A 23,295-nucleotide genomic window follows, 5' to 3' on the forward strand; every position below is an offset into this window, starting at 1 on the left:
CTCTTCTCTTCTCTTCTCTTCTCTTCTCTTCTCTTCTCTTCTCTTCTCTTCTCTTCTTCTTTTTTTCTTTTCTTTTCCTTCCACTCTGGGGGCAAGGAAGGGTAATCCCAGAAAAAAGATTCTTCCCAGAGATTTTCCCATGAAAATTTCAGTACAATGCAAGAACTCTCATTGGTATTTCACTTAAAGTCTACATTTTATTCAGCAGATGTTTTCTGCATTTCAGAATTTTTCTTCAAATGAATCATAAAGTAATTTAAAGAAAAAATATATTCTAACTCTGAAAAGAATATTGATGATGATGATGAAGAATACAGTTTTTCAGGTTTATCAATTAATACAATTGAACATGTGTCTATCTTCTGAAGGTAGATTATTTCACCTACTTATGCAGGCATTTTTACATGAAAATGGGAATGAACCATTGTACATCCTTATGTCTTTTAACTTTTAAATTAATATAACACTTCTCATTGAGGAACCTAGAAAACAAAATGCTGTTTGCATTAATATTTTATGTGACTTTGAAAATCATTGTCAAATTTTTGATAAAAAGCACCTTTTAAAATAAATACAAACATATATATAATATATTTTTTTAAAAAAGTTATTTAAAGATATAGTTTAAAGCATCATTAAGATGTTGCTAGTCTATAAAATAAAATACCTTGTAATTATTTTTTGAGCATCGATTGTGCCTCACAGGTCTTGTTACTATAGTCAATTTACAGTGAATAATGAAAACACATAGCTTGTTTGATGAAAGACTTCTAATCAGCATCAAATATATTTTGAAAGGCCAGGAGTTTTCCATATTTTCAATCTTGCATTAATTACCATAGTCATTTTCTACTGCACTTTCAAACATATATGTACAATAATATTGTGACAGATGATTTCTCTGTCTTCCGTAGCCTCAAAATTCACTGCAGCACAGGGTAAGATGCACCTTCATAGTGGAGGTAAAAATATTCTCAGGGTGTTTCTCCATTACAAAATACAATCTTGCCAATTTATCCGCTATTTGGTGTTTCCTTCTCAGAGGGGGTGAACATTTCCTTTTAACAGACTAGAGAGTGAATTACTGCTTTAGCTCTTGAAATATGCAGTTGGGACTGGAATTTGTTCTGCCAGAGAAGTGGATGCACAGTACCTTAATGAGGGTGATGTCAGCAGGTTCCATCCAGTCCCCAAAGCAACCCAGAGCCCTGATATAATTTAGCAAAGTGTTCATTCATAGATGTACACAGTTTGTCAGTGTAATAGGAAAACAATGTCTTTTAATAAGTCAGTCTTTCAAGGAAGTTGTTGAACAATAATTTCAATATAGTGGCAACTTAAAGGCTATAATAATGCCAGTGGGTTTCCTGACAGTGGCAGGAAGTGCAACAAAAACAAGTACAACAAAAATGCAAATATTTATTTTTTTCTATTTCCAGTAGTTGGGAAACAAGCCTGGAAAGTGCTAGGGAATGGCTCATAATTCTTTTTCAACAGTTTTGTGAGGTCTCACAGTGCAATCTGCACCAGATAACACTGATCCTTTGGGATTACTCATGCATTTTACACATTTGAGAAACATATTAGCATCTCCATGACACAGCGAAGTATTAAGCATCCAGACTGTTTAAAGTGAAAAATACTGAAATCACAATGTTTTAAAATGTGTTCACCACACTACTATTTAAAAACAGGATCTAAACTGTTAAATCAGAAAACATCATGTTCTATGTCAGCCTTTTTAACAGCCATCTCAAAAAACATTGCAGTGCTGAAAAAATAAAATACTTGTAGCTTTACAATTTTTTACTTACATATGTAATGTAGTGAAACACACTGATTTGACCTTGTACCGGTATTTCCATTCCAAATTACTTTGGATTTTAATTCACCAGAAAAAATTATGTGGTGGAATAAAATGCAAGAATACCTGTTAGCATTTTGAAAAGGGTCAAAGTCCTTGTGTATATGTTTTTTTCAAGTTTTAATACCCTTAATAATATAAATTCTAATTAAACTTTTGATTACTTCAAATCAAGTAATCACTAAAAATTATAGTAAGTTTATACAATTATTTGGTGTGGAAGTGTGCTCTTCTCTAAGTAGTAAACTCCATGTGTTTGGTTAATTTTACTTCAAAAGCTTAAATCTGTATTTTCTTTATACAAGTAACTTTTGTATCACTTAATAACAAGTATATTTTGCAAAAACTTCTGAGATAAAGTGGGTTAAAAAATCATAAAATGCATGTATTCCCTAAGTAGCCACACTAAAACCTACAGTTCCTACTCCTGCCTTACATATATTTTGTTTTTTACCTAATTTGTATAGATTGTCTGTTAAGTTTGCTCAGAATGGACTTGGAATTTGAGAATGATTTCCAAATTCTATTGTTTTCAAGTACAAAGCTTATTTGCTTTGCTCAGTAAATCGTGGCTTTGTTCAGCAGAAAGTATATCCAGTCCTCAGGACTATGCATGCTTTTTAAGTATTTCTGCTTAGGATCACCAGACACCATCAGCAGTTCTGTGTGAAATCTTTTCATCATGAACTGCGCATTACTAAGTATCCTTTGTGAGCAAAAGTCAGTTTTCATTAGCTGTGTGATTATGGTGAATGACAGCAACAGAAATATTAGTTTGGCCTCAATGCATTTTAAATGCAGTTTTAGAAGTCTATTTCCAGAACAACGTTACTGAACTAATTGGGAAATAACGTATACTTCAAGAAGGTCTTGAAAGTTTGCAGATGTGGATCACTTATATTTGTCAATTAAAATAAGGAAACTCGTAAGACTTCTAGTACACAAAGTCTTTGAAAATAAATTCTAAGATTACAGCAATCTGGAGGGGTTACTACAGCATGGAACAAGTTTGGTTGCAGTCTCCTGTGTAGTGAATCTTAATGCAGAATTAACCTATGACATACCAGACATGCTGCCCTTCAGCTGATAATGTATTTGACCTCTTATCACTTTGCAGCCTATTGGGGCTTTGAACCCAAAGAGAGCAGTCTTCTATGCAGAACGGTATGAGACATGGGAAGATGATCAGACTCCACCTTATCATTACAACACCCACTACTCTACATCTACTTCTACATTGGCTTGGCTTGTTCGTATTGTAAGTATTTCTGGATCCTGGTTGTAATTAAATCTTTATCTACGGCATCTTTTCTGTCACTAACTACTGTTTCAATTTTTTTTTTAAATGAAAGCACCTTTCTATCAAAATCTCATTGTTCTTCCCTACCTTAAAAACTTAGAAATTCTCTAGATATACTGTATATCACAATATTAATTTGTAGTGATCAGAGGGTCCTTCCTACCCAAACAATCTGAAATAAATTTAAACACAAAATTATGGTGGTATAAGGACATAAGCAATGAGAAGAATGCATTTAAAACTAAATCCTCCTAAAAAAAATATCTCTAGACGATACTGAAATCTGATACTACTCATGTATTAATTTATTATTTTTGGCTAGGGACAGGCGCATACAACATTAAAGAAAAACCTTTTGTAAAAAGAACCTTAAATTGTCAAATTGAGAAGGGAATTATAGAACCAGTTTTGTATTAAAGCAGCATAGAGTAATATTTTATGCAAATGAACTATGCTACTCAATGAATTACTATCTCTACAGTTTTCAGAAATGTAAAACTGTGGGTTCTAACTTCAAACTGCTGTGTCAGTGTTGGAAACCTCATGCTTAAATCTTATCATCAAAATCAGATCTAGGGAACGGGACCAAACTTCAAAGATGGAATGAATCTGAATTCAGTTTACGTGCTATCACTATGATTTACAGAATAAAGAGTGTTGATGAGAGACTGAAGGTTCCACAGAGAAACCTGAATTAAAGAAAAATTGAGTCACTGTGTAATTACTTAACTTCAAGTACACCCTGCCAATAAAAATGTGTTGCTTAAGGTATATTCTAAGCATGTTTTGCACACAACAAAGCAAAACAGAGCCACACAAGGCTTGATATCTGAGTTTTCACTCATCTCAGGTTCCATTAGAGATGTCCTTTTTTTCTGCTCAGAAGGGAAGAATTCATGTGTCTGTGAGTTCAGGATATACTTCTTAAACCATGGGAAACTAAGTGTTGTTTACACTCCTATGTGGGGTGATCACTGTATTCCTTATAAATGTTGCTAAATTATTCATGTACTGTGAATACATTTTATGGCACACATGTGCTTGTTTGTTGCCTTAAAGTATATTAAAAGCAGTAGTTTTATTTGCATGTTTATCTATTAATTTTGGCTGCTATTCAACAAAAGATCCTCTTGCTAGGCAGCAAATTCTTGGACCTGAAAGTCTGCTTACAGGCTGAAGGTACAACACACCAAGAAGTATTCATTTCCTGTATAGGTTAATGCAATGCCATTTTTACTACTGTTGTTTATGTAATACTGTAGATGTTCTTGCGCTCTTTCTCTTCTGACCTAAAAGAGCAAGAGTACAAGGTCTCTGTCTTGATGGCCTTGCAATATAGACCTGACAAATTATATTTGTTAGAGCAAACAATATGTGTGAGAATAATAAGCAGAAAAGGAAAAACAGTGCTTTCCAGAGAAGAGGATGCAGATGGAAAGAAGGTGAAAACAACAGAGAACTTAAATACAGGGGCACACTTGCATAAGAACTTCAAAGACTATTTAAATATGATTGACTAACAAAGAAAAGCAATCTCTAATGGGAGTAGACAACAGAAGTGAAGGAAGACAGGTGGGGGGAAAGTTTGAAAATGAAAAAAGAAAATAATATGATGAGTCCGGATAAGGCTGCATATGGAAACCCAAAATAAATATTTGAAAATAAATGTGTGTAGAGGAAAAAATTATAAAGTCATAGTGATCCTCAGAGAGAGATTTTTTGCTATAAAATAAAGGATAAAAAATCGTAAGGGATTGTGCCAGTGAAGCTGATAGATAAGGCTAGGTCAGATTTCTGAGGGTTAAAGTAGTATTTCATGCCTGTGAATTTCTTGAACTAGTGCTTTGGTGTAAGTTTGTGATGAAGACTGTGTAAGAAAAGGTAAATTACAGTCTAATACAGGAAAAGTGACATTAAGAGATGCAGAGATTCAGACAGAAAAATGTTTTCAGTATTTTAAAACACTGGAGAAGATTCATGGGAAGAGATGTGTTACAGTAGAGCTTTCGGTAGACAGTGACAACAAACTGAGAGTGTAAGAGGCGTGGAATCTAAAATCATGGGAGAAGACTGTAGATCAAAGAATAAAAGGGAAAACAAAAAGAGAGAAATTAAGTGAAAATAAGCAAGCAAAGAAACAAAAAAACTATGACGAGAGGTAAATTGGAAATGAGATAGTCTAGATAGAAGCAGAACAAAACTAAATATAGACTAATGGGGATCCAAGGGGAGAAACTGCCTGCCTAGATCTTAGGATTGGAGGAAACAGTATTTGCAGTAGGAAAGGAAGTTTCAGCCACTCTGAAGTTTATATATATAGAGAGAATTTTGTAATTGCCACAAAACCTTAAAAATCATCTTGCTTTCTGGCTTTGACAGATGCAATCTGGTTTCTGTCAGTTGTCTTCAAAACATTGCTTTTAATATCATATTTCTGAACCAATTCTGTGATAATCTGCCTCATATTTCCCTCTGTCCCTTTCCTTTATCTGATGTATTGTGGTGGGTGTGCTCTGCCTCCACATCAGGTGCCCACCAAAGACACTCTGTTACTCCCCTCCTCAGCTGGGCAAGAGAGAGAAAATGTAAGCAAAGGCCTGGGGGTTTAGATAAGAACGAGGAGAGGTCACTTACCAGTTATCATCATGGGCAAAACAGACTTGACTTGGGGAAATTAGTTTAAATTATTACCAATCAAATCAGAGTAGGATAGTGAGAAAACAAGCCCAAATCTTAAAAACACCTTCAGCCCCCCCACTCCCTTCTTCTTTGGGCTTGACTCCCAAATTCTCATGCTTCTTTCCCCTCCCTCAAACAGGAGGATGGGAAATGGGGGGTATGGTCAGTTCATCACGCACTGTGTCTGCTGCTCCTTCCTCCTCAGGGGGAGGACTCCTCACACTCTTCCCCTGCTCCCGCATGGGATCCTTCCGACAGGAGACAGTCCTCCATGAACTTCTCCGAAGTGAGTCCTTCCTGCAGGCTGCAGTTCTTTATGAACTGCTCCAGTGTGGGTCCCTTCCACAGGGTGCAGTACTTCAGGACTCCAGTGGGATCCCCTGTGCGGTCACAAGTCCTGCCGGGAGCCTGCTCCTGCACAAGCTTCCCAGGGGGTCACAACCTCCCTCAGGTATTCAACCTCCCTCAGGTATTCATCTGCTCTGGTGTGGAGTCCTCCAGGGGCTGCAGGTGGATCTCATGGTGGATCCTCATGGGCTACAGGGGGACAGCCTGATTCACCATGGTCTTCACCACAGGCTTGCAGGAGAATCTCTGCTTTGACACCTGGAGCACTTCCTCCCTCTCCTCCTGCACTGACTTTGGTGTCTGCAGAGTACTTTCTCTCACATATTCCTCTGTATAGTGTTGTTCTTCTGCAGTCTTTCCCCCCACCCTTCTTAAGTGTGTTATCCTAGTGGCACTATAGCTATAAGTGATGGGCTCAGCCTTGGCCAGTGATGGTTCTGTCTTGGAGCCAGCTGGCATTGGCTCTGTTGGATATGGTGGAAGCTCCTGTCAACTTCTAGCAGAAGCCACTGCTATAGCCCCCCCACTACCAAAACTTTACCACACAAACCCAATACACATGTCAGGCTAGTTTTTTAAAAAACTTGTATGCCTTATCATCGGTTCTGTCCTGCATAATTGATTTTGATATCATCAATCTCTGCCTCTGTTTTGTCACTAATAAATTTTTCACTGGTAGTACAGTTTTCTCTTGAGTTCTTTTGTATGCTAAGAGTGTCCAGTAAAAATCCATCTTTAAAAGTGACCTATTCATTATGTTCTCAAAAAATCAACAATGACTTAGCATATATTTTGAAGCTACGGGTAACTACAGCAAATACAAAAAAATTGTTATTAATTTCGGTTCTTCTGCTTTTCATTGCACTTAAAAGAATAAGGTGTATTGCTTAATTGGTGCTATGAGCTACAAGTGCATCTAAAACGATTCTGTTTCTGTTTTTTGTGAGTTAGTTGTGCAAGTCCAGGTATGTTCCCTTCTCTTCTGTGGAACACTAGCCAGTTTCAGGATAAGCAATGGCCATACCTCACCAGGCCATATATCATAATGATTGTGATCCCTTTTGAAGATTGTACAGCTGACCTTGAATCTCTCACAAACCAAGATAATATGTACACCCTCTTTCTCTGCAGCCCCCTTGCCATGTGTGCAAGCACACATTCATATGTGAAGTGAAATTGTGATTCTTAATTTCCCTGAACATGTTTATTTAAGCTATTCCATTTTACATTTTAGACCACTACATCATGCTAGAATTCTGAAAGGACAGGCAACAATCCTCTAACTAGCTTTATAAGACATGAACTGAGCCACAGCCTAGAAATACTTAGTGCTATAATTACAAGTGAATCCCGCATGATCTCCAGGAACAGCTTTATATCCAGAATCAACTGTTTATTGAAAATGATCAGCTTTCTTTCAAAGTTGTAGAGTATATTAAAGATTAGATAGCTACTTTACAGAGAGAAATAATGAATATGAAAGTCTACCATATTGTTCAGACAGGTTAATAATAATGCTAAAAAACCAACAGACAACCATTATTTATATAATATTGCCTTTCCCTCCTTTCAGATGTTACTGAAATGAAACCATGATTAAACATTTTTGCACATTACACATGTTTACATCTAAACCCAAGAAATTCTACTTATTCTGTAGAAGCAAACATCACTCACAGGTTTGCTCCAGCAAACAAAATAAAAAGTATTCTAGAAAGGGATGCATTATTCTGTTGACATAGTTCAATTTTTCTGTAAATGAAATTGAATATTTATAGTTTATGGCTTGGTGACCTTATCACCTGGTTCAAGAGTAATTTTCTTCATGTGCATTTCCATCTGGAGCAGTGAATATTTAAGTTGCAGAAGGCAGAATAGTTTAAACCAATGATTGTTTGCACTTGGTTTAAATCAAGAATGCTACATCAGAATGCCATATATTCCAGTGACTTGACCTGAGAAGTAGACAGAAGGAAAAAGAAAGGTAGAAGAATGAATTCTACCTTGAATCATATAGAATGTAAATATCAACACTGGTTCCAGATATTTAGGTGAAATAGGATAGAGTTATGGTACAATTGGATGCTCTTAGTAGTTGCTGTTGAAGAAGTTATGTTTGTGTGAAACAGTTGCATCTTTATTGAAACAGATATCACTATTAGGGAGCATGATTCTCCAACATGGTAGTCAAGATGTTTGTAGAGAATAATTGTTTTCCAGTTTCTGTTGCAATGACTAAGTATTTGTACAAGATAGAAGAAATTCTGGATTTATTATAAGTCGGGTCTGATTGAGCTAAAACCAGTTTTTAGTGAGATTCAAAGGTGAGAAGTTCTGGAAGTCCTCTGGTAAATAGGATTGAATCTGAGTCTTCTTTTTGGTAGATTTGAGCAGGACAGTCATAGCTATACCAGACAAAAGGTCTACATCACTCTGTCAAATCCCTACATACTCTCTCTTTCTCCTCTTACAAATGACTGAAAAGACATTTTTGTTTGACATAGGATGTCTTAGAAGGAACACATCCCTTCCTCCTCCCTCCCCTACTCCCACCATAAATGATTCAAATGAGTCTGGGCACTGTTAAAAGGGAATGGAGGGAGAGAAGTGCTGTTGAACTGAAAAATTCCTTGTTCTCAGAGCTCAAGCTTGTATTCAATGTAATCAAGTACCCCACAAATTTCTCTTCTTGTTGGCAGTGAACAAGGCATGAATTTTATTCAGAATATTTGAATGAGTGAGATGGAGTTATAATGAAAACATTGTGCAGCTTTATAGCTTTCACAGCAACAAAACCTTTACATGAAATGACAGTAATCGGTATCATAGAATAACAGTATTTAAATGAGTATATTGAATACAGATATGAATTATATTGATATAATATAAGCACTTGACTTCCCAGAGAATAAAAATTACCTTAAAATTATGTGAGAGGTCTGAGATAAAGCCAGTGAAAGCTCTGAATTTCTGCTACCGATTAAAAATCCAAAAAGATAGGCACAACGGGCCATGGCAGGATAGCATAATAGTGCTCAGCTGCTAAAAGTTTAATCCTTGATGATGAATGTTATTGCTTTTGTATATTTTCCTTAGATGCTTAAAATAATTTTGTCATAGAAGTTTGGATTAATATTTTTACATAATTTATTGTAATTACATCATTTTTCTGGTTTCTGGTTTCTGCTTTTTTAAAATCCATCAACTGCTTCTGATTTCAGAACCTCAGCAATGATCCACAGTCTGCTCCACAATAATATTCACAAAAATTACATGTATCTTATAAAAAAAAAAAAAAATAGGTAGGAGTTGGTAGAAGACTAAATTATTTGTACTCAGATCAACAACAGTATAGGCAAGCTAGCAAAAATAGCATAATTGCTATTGCAAATATATATAGGTAATTTGGAGGAGGAACTCAGTTAAAACCAAAATAACTGTAATATTAAAAACCTGTAAATTTAATGTTAAAATTATAATATTAATAGAATTTTAAGGTAAATTAGAATAATCTAATTCCTGCGTATGTTGTTTTCCATTTCATAGTTCTGGGTCTGAAGCATACACATTTTCATTTATATTTTACATAAAGTTCACTATGTGGAGCACTGTGAAATCTGATAAAAACTTAATTTATTTTCTTTCAATATTTCATTTCATGGTGGTAGTTTATACTACTCACCTAGTCGAGCTACTGCTAAATTTTAATATTCTGTTTAAATTATAAACCTCTTCCTCACCACGGTCTTTCAATATTTACGAGTGCAAACAAAGTCATTGTTTGCAATGGGATTTGGGGTCCTCCAATAAGTAATTATACTGTGATGATTTTGTATTAAATTCAATTATTTTAATTAATTATTTAACACATATTAGGATTCTCTGATTAGAATAAGTGCACTGATGAAATTATAGTTATGAGATCCTATTCTTTTGAATCTGTACTTTAAAAAACAAATTCCCAGTGTTTTAAGAGGAAAAAAGTAAGGATAAAAACCTCAACCATTTAATTAGCAGTAGAATGTCTTGCATTATTATAATGAAATCAATTCCATATTTGCACCAATAGTCATTGGAAGTTAAGAAGAAGAAATCTTTTTTCAAATATAAATTATTCCCTTACATGTGTCATATGTCAATATGATGTCAATAAGACATCATTTCTCATTTAGAGGAAAAAAATATAAACTTTTTTCTTCTTTGAAAGAAAATAGCCTGTGTTGACTGTTGTGTAATTGGGAAGACATGGAGTAAAGATAGAGAAACAACGGTCTCTAGACGTCTGAATTCCCTCTTGCATTTTCCTCTTCTTTTTGTATCTTTTCACTACCTTTGCATGCATGCTTTCCTTAGGTACATTTTAGTTACTCTTAAATGCTACGTAAACATGAATTATTTCAATCCTTTTTAATCTGGGATACTTTACACACAATAGGTATAATGTGGCATAATTTCTTCATAAATTCTTTATCAAAGGAGGAGTTCTCTGCTTTCCTCAAAAGTTTCAGAAAGGGAAACAGAGAATATATAGAATAAAATTAAAATAATAGATGAATAATAGTGTAATACCAATTGTGATCTGCTAATTATGAACTGCTTTGATTAACAAAATTTCCAAACGATCAGGATATGTAAGGAAGTAAATTTGGGTGTGAATTTGGTAAAAGGGACCCTGTTTAAAACATTCCCCAGGAGACTTTGGCAAAGAGGAAGAAGCAACTTCCATCTCTGTAGACATATTGCTAAATATACAGTCGAATAAGAGAGCTAATGGAGTGGTGCTGGAAAACCAGGGAGCTGGCAATGATCTCAGTATTCAGGTCAAATAAAGATTTGGTCCTCTGTTAACCCCTTCCCTGCAGTGGAATGTGGGGACATGAAAATGGGTTATCCAGACTGTCTAAGACTTGAACTCTTCTTCCCCGGAAGTTAGTAGCTGTTTCCATTTAGTAACTATTGGGATCGTGGTTTCAGATAGAATTAGCAAAACTAAAGACTCTAAATATTTAATCTGTCTCTGCCCCAAAGTAATGATGAAGCTAGGTTTCCTATAACTGTAGTCTGCCTCATAATGGCTATAGAGCCATTCTACTCACCATGAGGCAAAGTGGAACATACTGAGGTTCTTTCAATTAAATGAAAAGGAAGATTAAGTAAGGGGATTTTTTAAAGATTTTATTTTGACATACCAACATACCAGGGGTAAACAAAGAACAGTTATATAAATAACACAGAGTGTGTTTATGGTGGTTGCAATGAAGTAGGAAGTCATTGTGAACTGGGTCTGAGCTACATGGGTCTGCTACTGGTGGGTAATTAGTGTTATGGAAGAGAACTCAAGATTTGTGTGTGCAAAATGTGTTAGTGCCAATAAATGTATTCAGGTGTTCAGTGCAGATACCCATGCATACATATAATTATGAGGTGCCATGTTTTTCTTCTGCCTGTATGAGGTATTTTGATCTACAGAAGGCATTTGGAGTTTGACAGAAACCTGCTGCATGATTCCTTGTACTGTTTTCTTAATCTGTCTTAATTTCATTAACTACAGGAGCCCTTTACAACATTCTTTCTAAATGCAAATGATGGCAAGTTTGACCACCCAGATCGAACCTTCTCTTCAGTAGCCAGGTCGTGGAGGAACAGCCAAAGAGATACCTCAGATGTGAAGGTAACATATATATCAAATAAATAGATAAATCTGCATTTTCATTTGTGGTGTTTAGTTTTAGGTAAGAGGATGCTATATTTATTTTAATTTTATATATTTATATATTTTAATTTCTTTATATTCAGTATACTAGGTACAGTGTAAATAAATAGATGTTACTAAAGTTTATTGTTCTAACAGAAACAATCAAAGATTCTTTGAAGCTGAGTGGACAAAAGGTGTTTTGTTTTTAAAGAAAAACAACCTAACTGATTTAATTTAGATCAGATAATCAGGAGATGGAGAAAAGCCCAATAAATTGTTCTTTCCTGCTGTTAACTCAATATTTGGCCCACTCTATAAAACACAGCAGGAATTGGATTTGACCTTAAAGTGTCATATTGTTATAGCTTGCCTAGCTCTGGGTTTGCATTGCCTGGGGCAATTAATAAAGCATTAATGACAAGACCCATTTAAAATGTTGGCTTTTCTGTACAGCTTTAGCTTTTACTTGAAAGTGCCTGGGGATATTATGCAACAATACACATTAGATTAAAACAACTTCTACACGATATACAGAAACAGCCAGAGAGCAGGATGATTTTACTGTTCTTTTTTCTTACCTATTGTTAAATACAAAGGGCTATTGTTCATATACATGAAACCTTATCAGAAAGAACCCAAAATCTAGTAATATTTTGAATAATATGGTCCTTTCTCGAGTCTCATTTTCTAGTAATAAGGTAGGCAAAGGCTGCACTATACCTAAAATTGCTCTTTTTTTAAAAAAAACTTTTTTTACAGTGAATATGTTTCTCTTCTATTTTTATACTGTCACTCATACTAGGAAATTATAAAGTCAAGGTCATATTGCCATTATATTTTTTGCTTATCTTGAAAAATAAACCAAACCCAAAAAAGTAAATGTGTTGATTTATTTTATTCCAGAGCTCATGTTTCCATAAATAATTCTAGCAGTTTCTGAAGTGTATGTGGATAAACCATGTTGTTATTATTTAGTTACTAGTTAGAATAACTAATTGTAAATTGTATAGCCATCTCAACATGTGGGAGAAAATACTTTTTAAAGAAAAGAAACTGACCTGGACCTCCTACAACCTATTTCATATCTATTCATGTTCCTCTGGAAGTCAATAATATTTTAAGTGCTATCACAATATTTTAAGTGCATTAGGAAATTTCCTAATTTGGAAGGAATTTGAGGTAAAATCTACTATATTTGTTATACGTTCAAAGTGCTGACACTTTAATTTTTCCCTTTCAATGAAATCTTGTTTTCCTGGAATTCCACTAGAATATCTGCGAAAGTGACTTCCTAGGAGTGAGGCTCAAACAAAAGATAAGAGCCTTAAACTGAGGAATAAGGGAAGACAGTTGGAAGTGACTGTAATCTTCTTGTCTGGCTTTAGTACACAGGAGGAGGGCAGTTAAATACATCAAGGCATTGCAAAAGATAAAGGAATATCTGAGGACAGACGGAGAGATGGTATTTAGCTAGGGTATATAATTAGTGAAAGGATTGTTCCTAAACTAGCAACCAAATTAGTTATCAGTAAAACAAAGAACTGAAATGTTTGTATGAAAATACCAGCAGCCTTGTGAACCAAGTGGGGTAATTTAAACTGCTGCTGCCAGGTATTACAAGGATGAAGGAATTATGGATGGATAACAGCTGCATTGCAAAATGTATTGGTATTAAAAAAACAGATACCTTCAGAAAAGGGAGGCAAAAGGTGAAGAAGTGGGGTAGCTATGTACTTTAATGTCATTGAATTTAAAAAAGAGATTTGGGAATAATGGGTAAAATAGTAACAATTAAGGGTCAGAGTTCCACTGGGGGGAAAGACTGTCAAACAGTGTGTTCCAGAATACATTTGGCAATCTACTATAGAGCCCCAGAGTCAGATTTATATATATATATATACATTTCAGTTACGCAATTCGAAAGAGAAATACTTCTTGGATCTAAGTCTTTACAAAAAATCTAATATGGAAGGCATAGAGGAGGTATATTAGCCAATAAATGTTTTCTCCATATTTTCCCTGACCTGTCTGTTCAGGAATACTTTAGGGATTAAACATACTGCTTAAAATATGTGTTTATTAATCAATGAAGATACAGGGAAGGTGGGTTTAGAAATTAACCTTGAGTTGATTTATTATTAGTTGATTCAGCTTAACATAAAAATAGATAAACAAAAGCAGATTCAAAAAATGAGCTGAATCTTTAAGTGATGCTAAAACAAATATAAAGCCTTAATAACCTAAGTAAAAAAAAAAAGGTAAAAAATAAAAACAAGTAGAAATTAGAGGAGATTTAATACCAACATTCAATGTATTGCATCATCTGTTAAGTCCACTGAGGTACACTTCAGTAGCCTAAGCAATATATGTCAATGCACTGCTGTTTTGTCTTCAGTTTAACAAGGAAACTGTAAGATCAACAGGATGACAGAAATCTTATCACGAGACCAAAGCTTTATCCTTAGATTATAGCAACTAGAATATTTCATGGCATCTAATTTCCCCCTAAAACAGGCTGATTAGTCATTCATTCAGAGCTATTATGTTCTTGGAGAACACAAGTTATTTTCCTTTTCCTTGTCCAATTTTTAGTATGCATTCATGCTGGATAAAGCAAATGCTTAGTGCTTTCTTTGTGGGAGCCAGCTAGTGGAAGTATGTACCCAACTGGAAAGAGCCATAAGAGGAGCAGGAAATGTGTTTAAGGAGTTGGATAGAAGTAGAAAAAAAGTGTGTATGTGTGGGGTAGTTAATGTCTAAGAGTGAAGATACATAAATGCTATGAAATATGGAAACATATGAAAGAGAGAAGAATTGTTTGTCAAGGAACAAAGAGGTAAACCTCAGAGGAAAGGGATCAGAGTGGAAGAATGCTCACCCAAGCAACAAAGTATGAAAAGTTAAAGTGAAATTGAGTATTCCTTGAGTTTGAATATCCTCACAAGGGGAAGTAGTAAACCCCTTATTTCTAAAGTTTCTTTTGTAAGTAGATTGGCAAAGCACTGGAAAAGAATCAGGGACAATCATGAATTGGCAGAGAATGTGTTAGTTGACCCTTTAGGCCCTTTCCGTTTGCAGAGTCTGTGTTTCTTAGCGATAAATCAAGAATGAGTATAGCAGCTAATTGTTGCTGTTGTTTGTTGCTTAAGATCTTAATGAACTACATTTCTCAATGCCATGACATCAGGGCCAACTTTTCCCTGAGGCCTTGAAGTTCATTCTGCAAAAGGATAGGAAACTGAACTGTTACTGCTAATACAAATACCTCATTTTTTCAGATTCTTGTGCTACTGCTTGGAATGCCTTACAGACTTTTCAAACATTTTAATCCAGCTCTCAGGGACTTAAAAAGAAATGAGATTTGGGGAACCACCAAGCAACCCCCTCAAAATCTCTACTTATTTTTGCCACTATCCTAAGAGCAACATCCACTGTCTTGCACAACAGAAGAGCTTCAGCTCTGACAGTAGGAATCATTCAAAAAGTCGTGTCCAGCAGTCTGGAAACTTATTCTCCAGGACTCAAGAAAGTAGAGAGTGTGCAAAAGAGGAGGTGTGCTCTGTTAAAACTTTTAGCATATTTGTGTATCTTCTTCTGGCTCTACATGCAGTTATAAATGTGGGAAGAGGGTTGGCAGTGTGGATTCCCATGTGATATACATGCTGTAAATTGTTTTCCCATCCTTAAGATTTTTCGAGTCTTTATAGTAAATATTTAGTACATGGAATACAGGCTACCCATCCAAGTTGCACACTTTGAAAACTGTTCAGACTAGCAAGTGTTCATCTTTCATGTATTCCTTATCATACATTTGAAATTCATCTAAGCTGCTTTAAGTACATTAATCTCTGATTTTACTAACCTCATTAATTACTGTGGCACAGGTTATGAAATAATTTTAAAACAGTGTGTGGGATTAATCTGACATTCCTCATTGCTGTGCATAGTGAGTTGGCCACAATTTTTGCTTTCAAGTACTATATTAAATAATCATATGAATTGCCTTAATTCTTTATTAGCAAGGTCTAATTTAAAAAATACTTTTTAAATTAATTTTTTTAGGAAAATAAAATCTGGTGGTCTTTTTCATCAGTTACTTTTTAAGAAAGAGGAATATGAGTCACTTTATCCTCAAATGCTTAAGTCAGTGCTGAAGTAGATCCATTTTAACAAGTAAATTGAGATTTTTTAAGCACTGCAGACACTTTCCACGACAGAGTCCTTTTGCGACCTTGATATAGTTTAAAAATACATTCAAACCACTATTACAAAATTCTGCATTAAAATTTAAAAACCAAATACTTGAAATTTGCAAAAGAATGTATATCTCTTTAGGAAACTGCAATTCTTTGAGTCCGGCTCCTTTTCTCACACGCATGTGTCCTCTCTGGCATTCTCTCTCTCTGTTTCTCTCTTTTTCCCGTTCCCCTCCCTCCTTCCCTCTTTACCTCTGTGTAGTCTCCTCTGGAACTAAATTATTTCACACTGAGCTAATGAAAACAGGGCTGTGGCAGTAGTTTGATCAGCCTAAAAACCCAGCTGTAATTCTGGCATCTTGAGTTGTGGCAAAAGGTAGACCACCTTTGAAAAATGTAGTGTAGGATAGATTATTGCCCAGTGGATGATTAAAGATATACTTAGACCATTTTGTTCCTTATACAGTTTTGGTTTTGGTTCATTTTCAAAGAAACTTGTTCACCTACAGTGGATGAAACAGAATTAATGCGGTATGTGCTATGTTAGAGTGGTAACACACAAGGGAGAACCTGGATAACAATTTATTTTATTGTGTCTCCCTTTATCAACATCGACCTTCTCTCAAGATAATCAGTACAAGCTGGAGGAAGAATGAACATTCATGGGGTGACCTTTGAGGAAGCAAGTCACCCGGAAATGACCATAAGTTGGCCAGTCAGCTCTCACATTTTTTTTCCTTTCCACCTCCCCCTTGCTGCAGTTTTTGTTAATATTGACTTCCCCAGAGCCTCCTGTTAAGGCACTAATCTTCCTTAATGCCTCTCAAACTTGTTATATTACTTTTTGAATAGTCTGTTTAGAAGTTAGAAAGGTAGCTCTGACAAAATGTCATTAAGGTACCTTAGTGTGAATTAATGCTTAATGGAGGTACTCATGACTGACTCATTGACCCAGTACTAGACTCTTGTGGAATTAATGCATGCCAGAGGATCAACCTTTTGGAAGGAAAAGAAAGAAAGAAAAAGAAATGGCAGCTTTAAAAGCTTGAAGTGAATTATATTAGAAAAGTGAAAACGTCTGGGTTGGATTTTATTTCATTGGGAGGCCATAAAATGGTATACCCTTAGCAAAACATATTAAGCACAAACGTCAGATTTGATGCAAGTGGTGTACAATTATGATAGTGTTAATAGTGGTCCTCTATCACCTGAAGACATATTTTTAAAGTTTAATTTCTCAGCAGTTTGGATTTGTCACAGGCTTGTAAATTAGAAAATGCATTTGGGGGATGTTTTCTTATATGAGGACACAAGGCATATAATACTGTTAACTGTACCTTGGGGTTTTAGTATAGCTATTAAAATAAACTAGATATCACATTTACAGACAAGAAATGTCTGTTATAATATTCATTTTACCTTTTTTTTTTCATCCTTCAGTAGCTTTACTGCATCATTCTTCACCTGAGAAAAGTCAAGCTTCTCAAGCTGTTTGAAAGGTAGCTGACTATTAAATGATAGAAAGCTAACCTATCTTATCAGAAGTGTGAATGAAAGGGGAGCAGAGGAGGTTACCAGTTTGTGAAATATCAAGGACAACTAGACAGAAAGTATTATAAATAGATTTAGATCACTAAAATCCCTATTTTTATTAACTCTTTGAACCCTAGATATTTCTTGTGGTAAGAAATTACCCATGTCAGGTTATGTATTCAGAAAGATTTATTCAGAACCTTTGATATGTTTTGGCAAGAGCAAAGAAACCAAACGTTGGTTTTCTGTGTCTTCTTTCTTTGCTTTCTCTCATTTTATGCCTGCAAAAATGATATAACTTATGGGGAAGGTCTTTTTGATGGAAGTTTTTTTTATATGTATTTTCCTTCGTGTCTTGATTTGCACTGGATGGCACAATGTGTGTATTGTAGTAAGAAAATACTTTGAGGTTTGTTTTTCATGAACATTGGTATCTTGAAACATAAACCTCTCAAGGTCACAGTAGCTTCAAACAAGCATTCCCTTGCATAGGCCTGGCTTTTCATTGACCTTTTACCACTAGTGCCACTGAAGGTGCAATAGGAGTTTTAAGAATTCTGTTATCAACTATTCTGTCTGTCAAGAGGAAAGCGGACTGGGAGACAGAAGGTCCTCTGTGGGCTATCCCTTTGTGTAAATATCGTCCCTGAGATACATTTTTCTCCTCCTAATTTTTGAGTCTCCTTGTCCCTATCTTCAGGTGAATTTAACAATGACCCTTCTAAAGTATGAGGCTGGTGATCTGTAAAATGTATGTTGTCTGACAAATTACACTCTGTGCTAAATGAATGAAAAATAACAGATGCTGTCAGAAAAGTATGCAATCTCAATCTCCGATCGAAAGACTACAGAGGTTGATAAAAGCATTTATTTTGGCTTCTGTGTGATCAGCATGTGATAAAATATAATAAGGCCAAAGTATATATAGGAGTAAATAAAGTTATACAGCATTTAGCAATAATTCTGCTAGATAGTTTGGGGAGTTCGAAACTATATTTTGCACTTCTCTAACTAAAACTTAGCAATGGAGCAATACATCATTGTCCTTCATTTAGACTTTTAGGAGCTGAAAGACTGTAGAGCTGGTAGAATAATGCTTTTCAAACATTTAATAAACTATGCAAAGAGAAAATAGTAATTTATTCTCTGTATCTGGGATAGACTGATAGCTAGGACAAGGGAAAATGGACTTAGATTGTGTAATGAAAGATTCAAGCCAGTTGTTAAGTAAAACTTCCTCAAATGAAGAGCACTGAAGTCAGTTGATGGAAGGATTGTGGAGTTACTGTCACTCAAATTCTGGACAACAGGGTAGACAGATATCTTGCAGGATAGATGGCATAGCTGAACCTCATCTGGAGTGGAGGATTGGACAAGGTCACCTCCCTAAATGTGACCCTGAAGCAGTTATTTATCTGAGTATGTGTTCCCTATCCATAACAGGAAAAGCACTAAAAGAGCTGGCGCTCTCTTGTCATAATCTTTATTAGAATATGAACTGGCACATAGCCATTTGTGAAACAAAGAAAACCCAAACTTTAGCTGAGAAAAATGTAAATAGGTTTTGAAAATATCTCTAGCCGTTGCTGATGTTATTTTTTCCTGCATTCTTGTGTTTTTTCTTGCAACTTTCAGTGGCTTCTTGGGCCCCAGTTGTCATCTTATCGTCTCTGCTGAGAGCCACTCCTGTCTTCTCCTTCCTTTTCACAGCAACCTCTCAAGCTCCATCCTTGCTGCCTCACTGTCCTTGCTAATCCTTCCTCTCTCTGCTTCTCCCAGCTTATACTTCTCCTAGCAAAGCATGCTCAGGGGCCTCGGGGAAGGGAATATTGGCCTTTCAATCCCCAGCCAGTGCCTACCATTGGCATGAGATAGAAGAGACAGCTGCTTTAATTTTTCACAGCAGAATAAAATTTGGACACATAAAAACAAACTTTTCTATGATGCTTATCTACGTTATTTGTATTTTCTATGCTTCTAAGTAGCTAAATACACATTTTGAAGATGATTCCAAATGTTAACAAGTTCATATATACCAGGTGCCACGGGCTTTCACAGCAGGTCTGTGTTTCAGTATATATTAATTCATTCTTTAGAAATGAAAAAGGATTTATTTATCTGAGCTATTTTTAAGTGCTGTGGTTTCTTAGTCTAGTCAACAGTGGAGACAGCAAAATGACTAGAGGAATATTGAATGCTACCACAGAAAGCTGAATGGTTAATACAAAGTATGGGAAATATGTAAGTATCTGGGAAAGGTCACATGCGACATTGCTCATATTTCAAGAAAACATTTGATTCATGCTAAATAGTACTCAAATAAGCAAAGAAAATTGTAGGCTGCACTAAAAATAGCATTGGAGAGAATGCTGAGGCTATAACACAGCATGTTTATTAATTTTTCTATAATATTATGTTTAGTTTTGTTACTTTGACTAAAAAATGAAACAGAAAACCCAACAAAACCCCAAAAAACAACAACAAAAAACCTACAAAAAACAAACAAAGAAAAAAACCCAAACAAACAAAATACCAAAAAAGCCTTACCAGGAGATGTGTAACTGAAATTGCTAGGGTTCTAGAGAGGGTGTTATTTGAAGAGGATTTATAAGTCTGGCACTGGTTAGTTTCCAGAGCACAGGAATAAGACAGTTTGAACTAAACATACACAACACAATAAATCTTATGAAGAAAGTTAATAATATACTTTTGTTTATTCTGTTTATGTTTTCTGCTATACCAGACAAGGGAACATTAAATTACACTGAAAGCAAAGAGCAACAAAGATAAAATTACTAAATGGAAATACCATTAAAATACTCAGTGACTTAAATCCCTTTGTTTCAAGATGCCCCTGAAGCCGAAAGGTTAGTAGAATTGAGTTAAACACTAGATGTGTCTCTGGGTAGCACAAATCTTTCAGGTATGTTAGGTGTAAAAGTCCACAATTACATGCTAGGACATTTAAAACTTAAAAAGGAAACTTATCTTTGATGGAATCAAAAGTCTTGCTTCCTGTGACATTACAGGTTAGTATGCCACCATATTGAATAAAGATCAATAATAATTAAAATTCTGTGGTATGTGTTTCAAGGCTTTTATACAAAATAGAAACAAACTTTGCTTATTTTTTTCTGTAATAAATTATGTTTCATTTGAATATTGGCCTTTAATTTAATTTTGAATTTTTTCATATTTCATAATTCTGAGGTCCTTATGAGTTTTTCCTCCTTTTTCTTTTTTTAAGGTAATGATCTTAGTTTATCAGTAATTTCTATGGTAGCATATGTTGGGTTGTGACCTACTCTTAGTCCTGAGTTAGTAATAATTTGTTGAACTCCTGAAAGATTACTGTATAGTTTTCTCCAGCTGTGAGGATTATTCATTCTTCTTTGGGCTTCATTAGAGCAAACTGAAAAGCTTCTTCTGGAACCTGAGACTTAGTGAATCCTGTTTGGGGAAAAGGGGGTAAGACTGCTTTTAGAAATACCCTGAATAAATTAGAGATGTATATAATAAAACTTAAGATTGTCTGGAAAATAATCTTTTTTCTTTTAACCTTATAGAATATTCAGGATTATTTTTACTTTGGCTTTGCTCTAGCTGCTGTTTTATTACTTACTGCATTTAGTAATTTCTTTTTTTTTTTTTTTTGGAATAGAAGATTGTTTCATAATAAGCTATCCAAGTTCAGTGATGTCTCACTTGGTTAGTGTTTTGCACTGGTTAGATATTAATTAGCACTGCATTTTAGTCTAATCTGAATTCAAACTGTAGTGTATTAAAATGATGTAAAGAAGCAATTAAAATGCCTCTCTAAACATGCTTAAAATTGTAACAAGTACACTTTTTTTTTTACTTAATGAATTTGAAAGGACCATCTATACTTTAACTTCTCTCTTCTCTATGGAGTTGCAAATCAGATTTAATTAGATAAGTTTGTGTCTGCAGTGATTTTTTTTTTTACTCTTTGCATGTCTGCAGCCTTTGAAAGGCCCATGAAGAGATTCAGGTTTCAGGTGCTGTGTCAACAATTTTGATCATGTTACACAACTGAAGGCCATAATGCTTTTAACAATGTAATTTGGTGAATTTAATCTATATCTGGATATTAGAAAAGAGACAGTGAGCTTTAAAGCTTTTCTGTTGTTATTGCAGTTCAATACTTACTGTTAAAATAATAGCAAAAAATAGCAATATTTATTTTGTCAAAATGAATTTCTATTTAGCTCTTCTGGAAATTGGGAATAACTTCACACCCTTACTTATCTGTAATGTATTATACTATGCAGATAACTGTTGCTATGCAGTTGCTATGCTATATTTCACATGAAATATGCTATGCTATATTTCACATTTTAAATATCATGTATATCTGTTCGAAGGGCATTTGTTGTACTGTTATCTTTCTCTCCGTGTATTTTTGAAGTTTTCTCAGAGTAGAAAAAAACATTCATCCTGAGTTATTTTTCTTTATATAAGTAGTCAAATTGCCACCTTTGCTTATGCAATTAAAAAATATAGAGAAACTAAAATCAAGACAGTGTTATATCTGCAACTTTTTCACTTTTTAAGTATTTTTGTTAAATCTTGATTAAAAAATCCAATGTATTTTCATATTGAAGGCCTGGCATACAGTTGCTTGTATCTGTTATTCTGAAGAGGTCTCCCTTATGATATGCACTGCTTTTCCAAAGTTGTGCTTTTCGTAAAAACAGGTATGGGGAAAACAAAGATTGAATATTTCATTATGAGAAAGAAGTTTGACTGTAAGTACAAGAAAACAGATTATAAAATTTCTTAAAACAAGTGCACAGAGACTCAAACAAAACCATGAATGCTTTAATGTGTACTACAAAGGAGCCTGATTCTGGGAGCACTGTTCAACATCTCTGTATAAATGTGAAGTCTCATTGTGTGTTTTCTCCTTGCTAGGAGTTAATTCCAGAATTTTACTACCTACCAGAGATGTTTGTCAACAGTAATGGCTATAATCTGGGAATCAGGGAAGATGAAATTGTCGTGAATGATGTTGATCTCCCTCCATGGGCCAAGAAGCCCGAAGACTTTGTCCGTATCAACAGGATGGTAAGCTGTACTTTAGTTTAGCCTAAGTAAGGGGTTCCATGTTTTAACAAGCTAACCTAATTCTGTTTCCATCTCTTTAGGACTAGATTTATAAAGTAAAAAGTGAAGGAGAATTTGAATTCTGCCTTGCTTGACAGAACCCTTTATTTTACAGTGGATTTTCCTTACATGTGCCCAAATTATGGAAAGTTAAATTCAGTTATTTACTCTCTCTTGAGAGAGCATCAGATGGGCATGAGCGGAACAGTACAAGATAGCCTAAAAAATTTGTGTGTCCCTCCTCACCACCTTCTACATTAAAAAAATAAAGGATTACTATAAATGCTGTTATCTTGCAAGACATCTTGTATTCCTTATTCGCCTGAAGATATGCACTTCCTGTTCATCAGAGATGAACTGGAAGTGTAGAAATGTGAACATAAGCCAACAGCTGCAGTCCCTGAAGAAATTTTGCAAAAGAACTGATCTGATGTAAATTATTACAAGGCCTGCAGAATTTAAGCAGAAAGGACATTTATGTTTTATCTTTTTCTCCTTCATTTGTTGGATAATTATTTTATTATTGATAGAGTTAATACATATGTATGCTTTT

General features: G+C 34.9%; 1 protein-coding gene across 5 annotated transcripts in view; it reads left to right on the forward strand.

Annotated features, from left to right (window-relative positions):
• The window catches only part of NBEA (neurobeachin), a 485,382-nt gene that overhangs the window by 403,833 nt on the left and 58,254 nt on the right, over positions 1-23,295 (forward strand). For all 5 annotated transcript variants that reach the window (XM_017818603.1, XM_017818604.1, XM_017818605.1 and 2 more), the window contains 3 exons: positions 2,982-3,122; positions 11,743-11,862; positions 22,551-22,703. In XM_017818603.1, coding sequence (XP_017674092.1) covers positions 2,982-3,122; positions 11,743-11,862; positions 22,551-22,703 — 414 coding nt within the window. The remainder of the gene's footprint in view (positions 1-2,981; positions 3,123-11,742; positions 11,863-22,550; positions 22,704-23,295) is intronic.

This window comes from Lepidothrix coronata, unplaced genomic scaffold (genome assembly GCF_001604755.1).
Source record: "Lepidothrix coronata isolate B3197 unplaced genomic scaffold, Lepidothrix_coronata-1.0 Scaffold69, whole genome shotgun sequence".
Taxonomy (NCBI): Eukaryota; Metazoa; Chordata; class Aves; order Passeriformes; family Pipridae; genus Lepidothrix; species Lepidothrix coronata.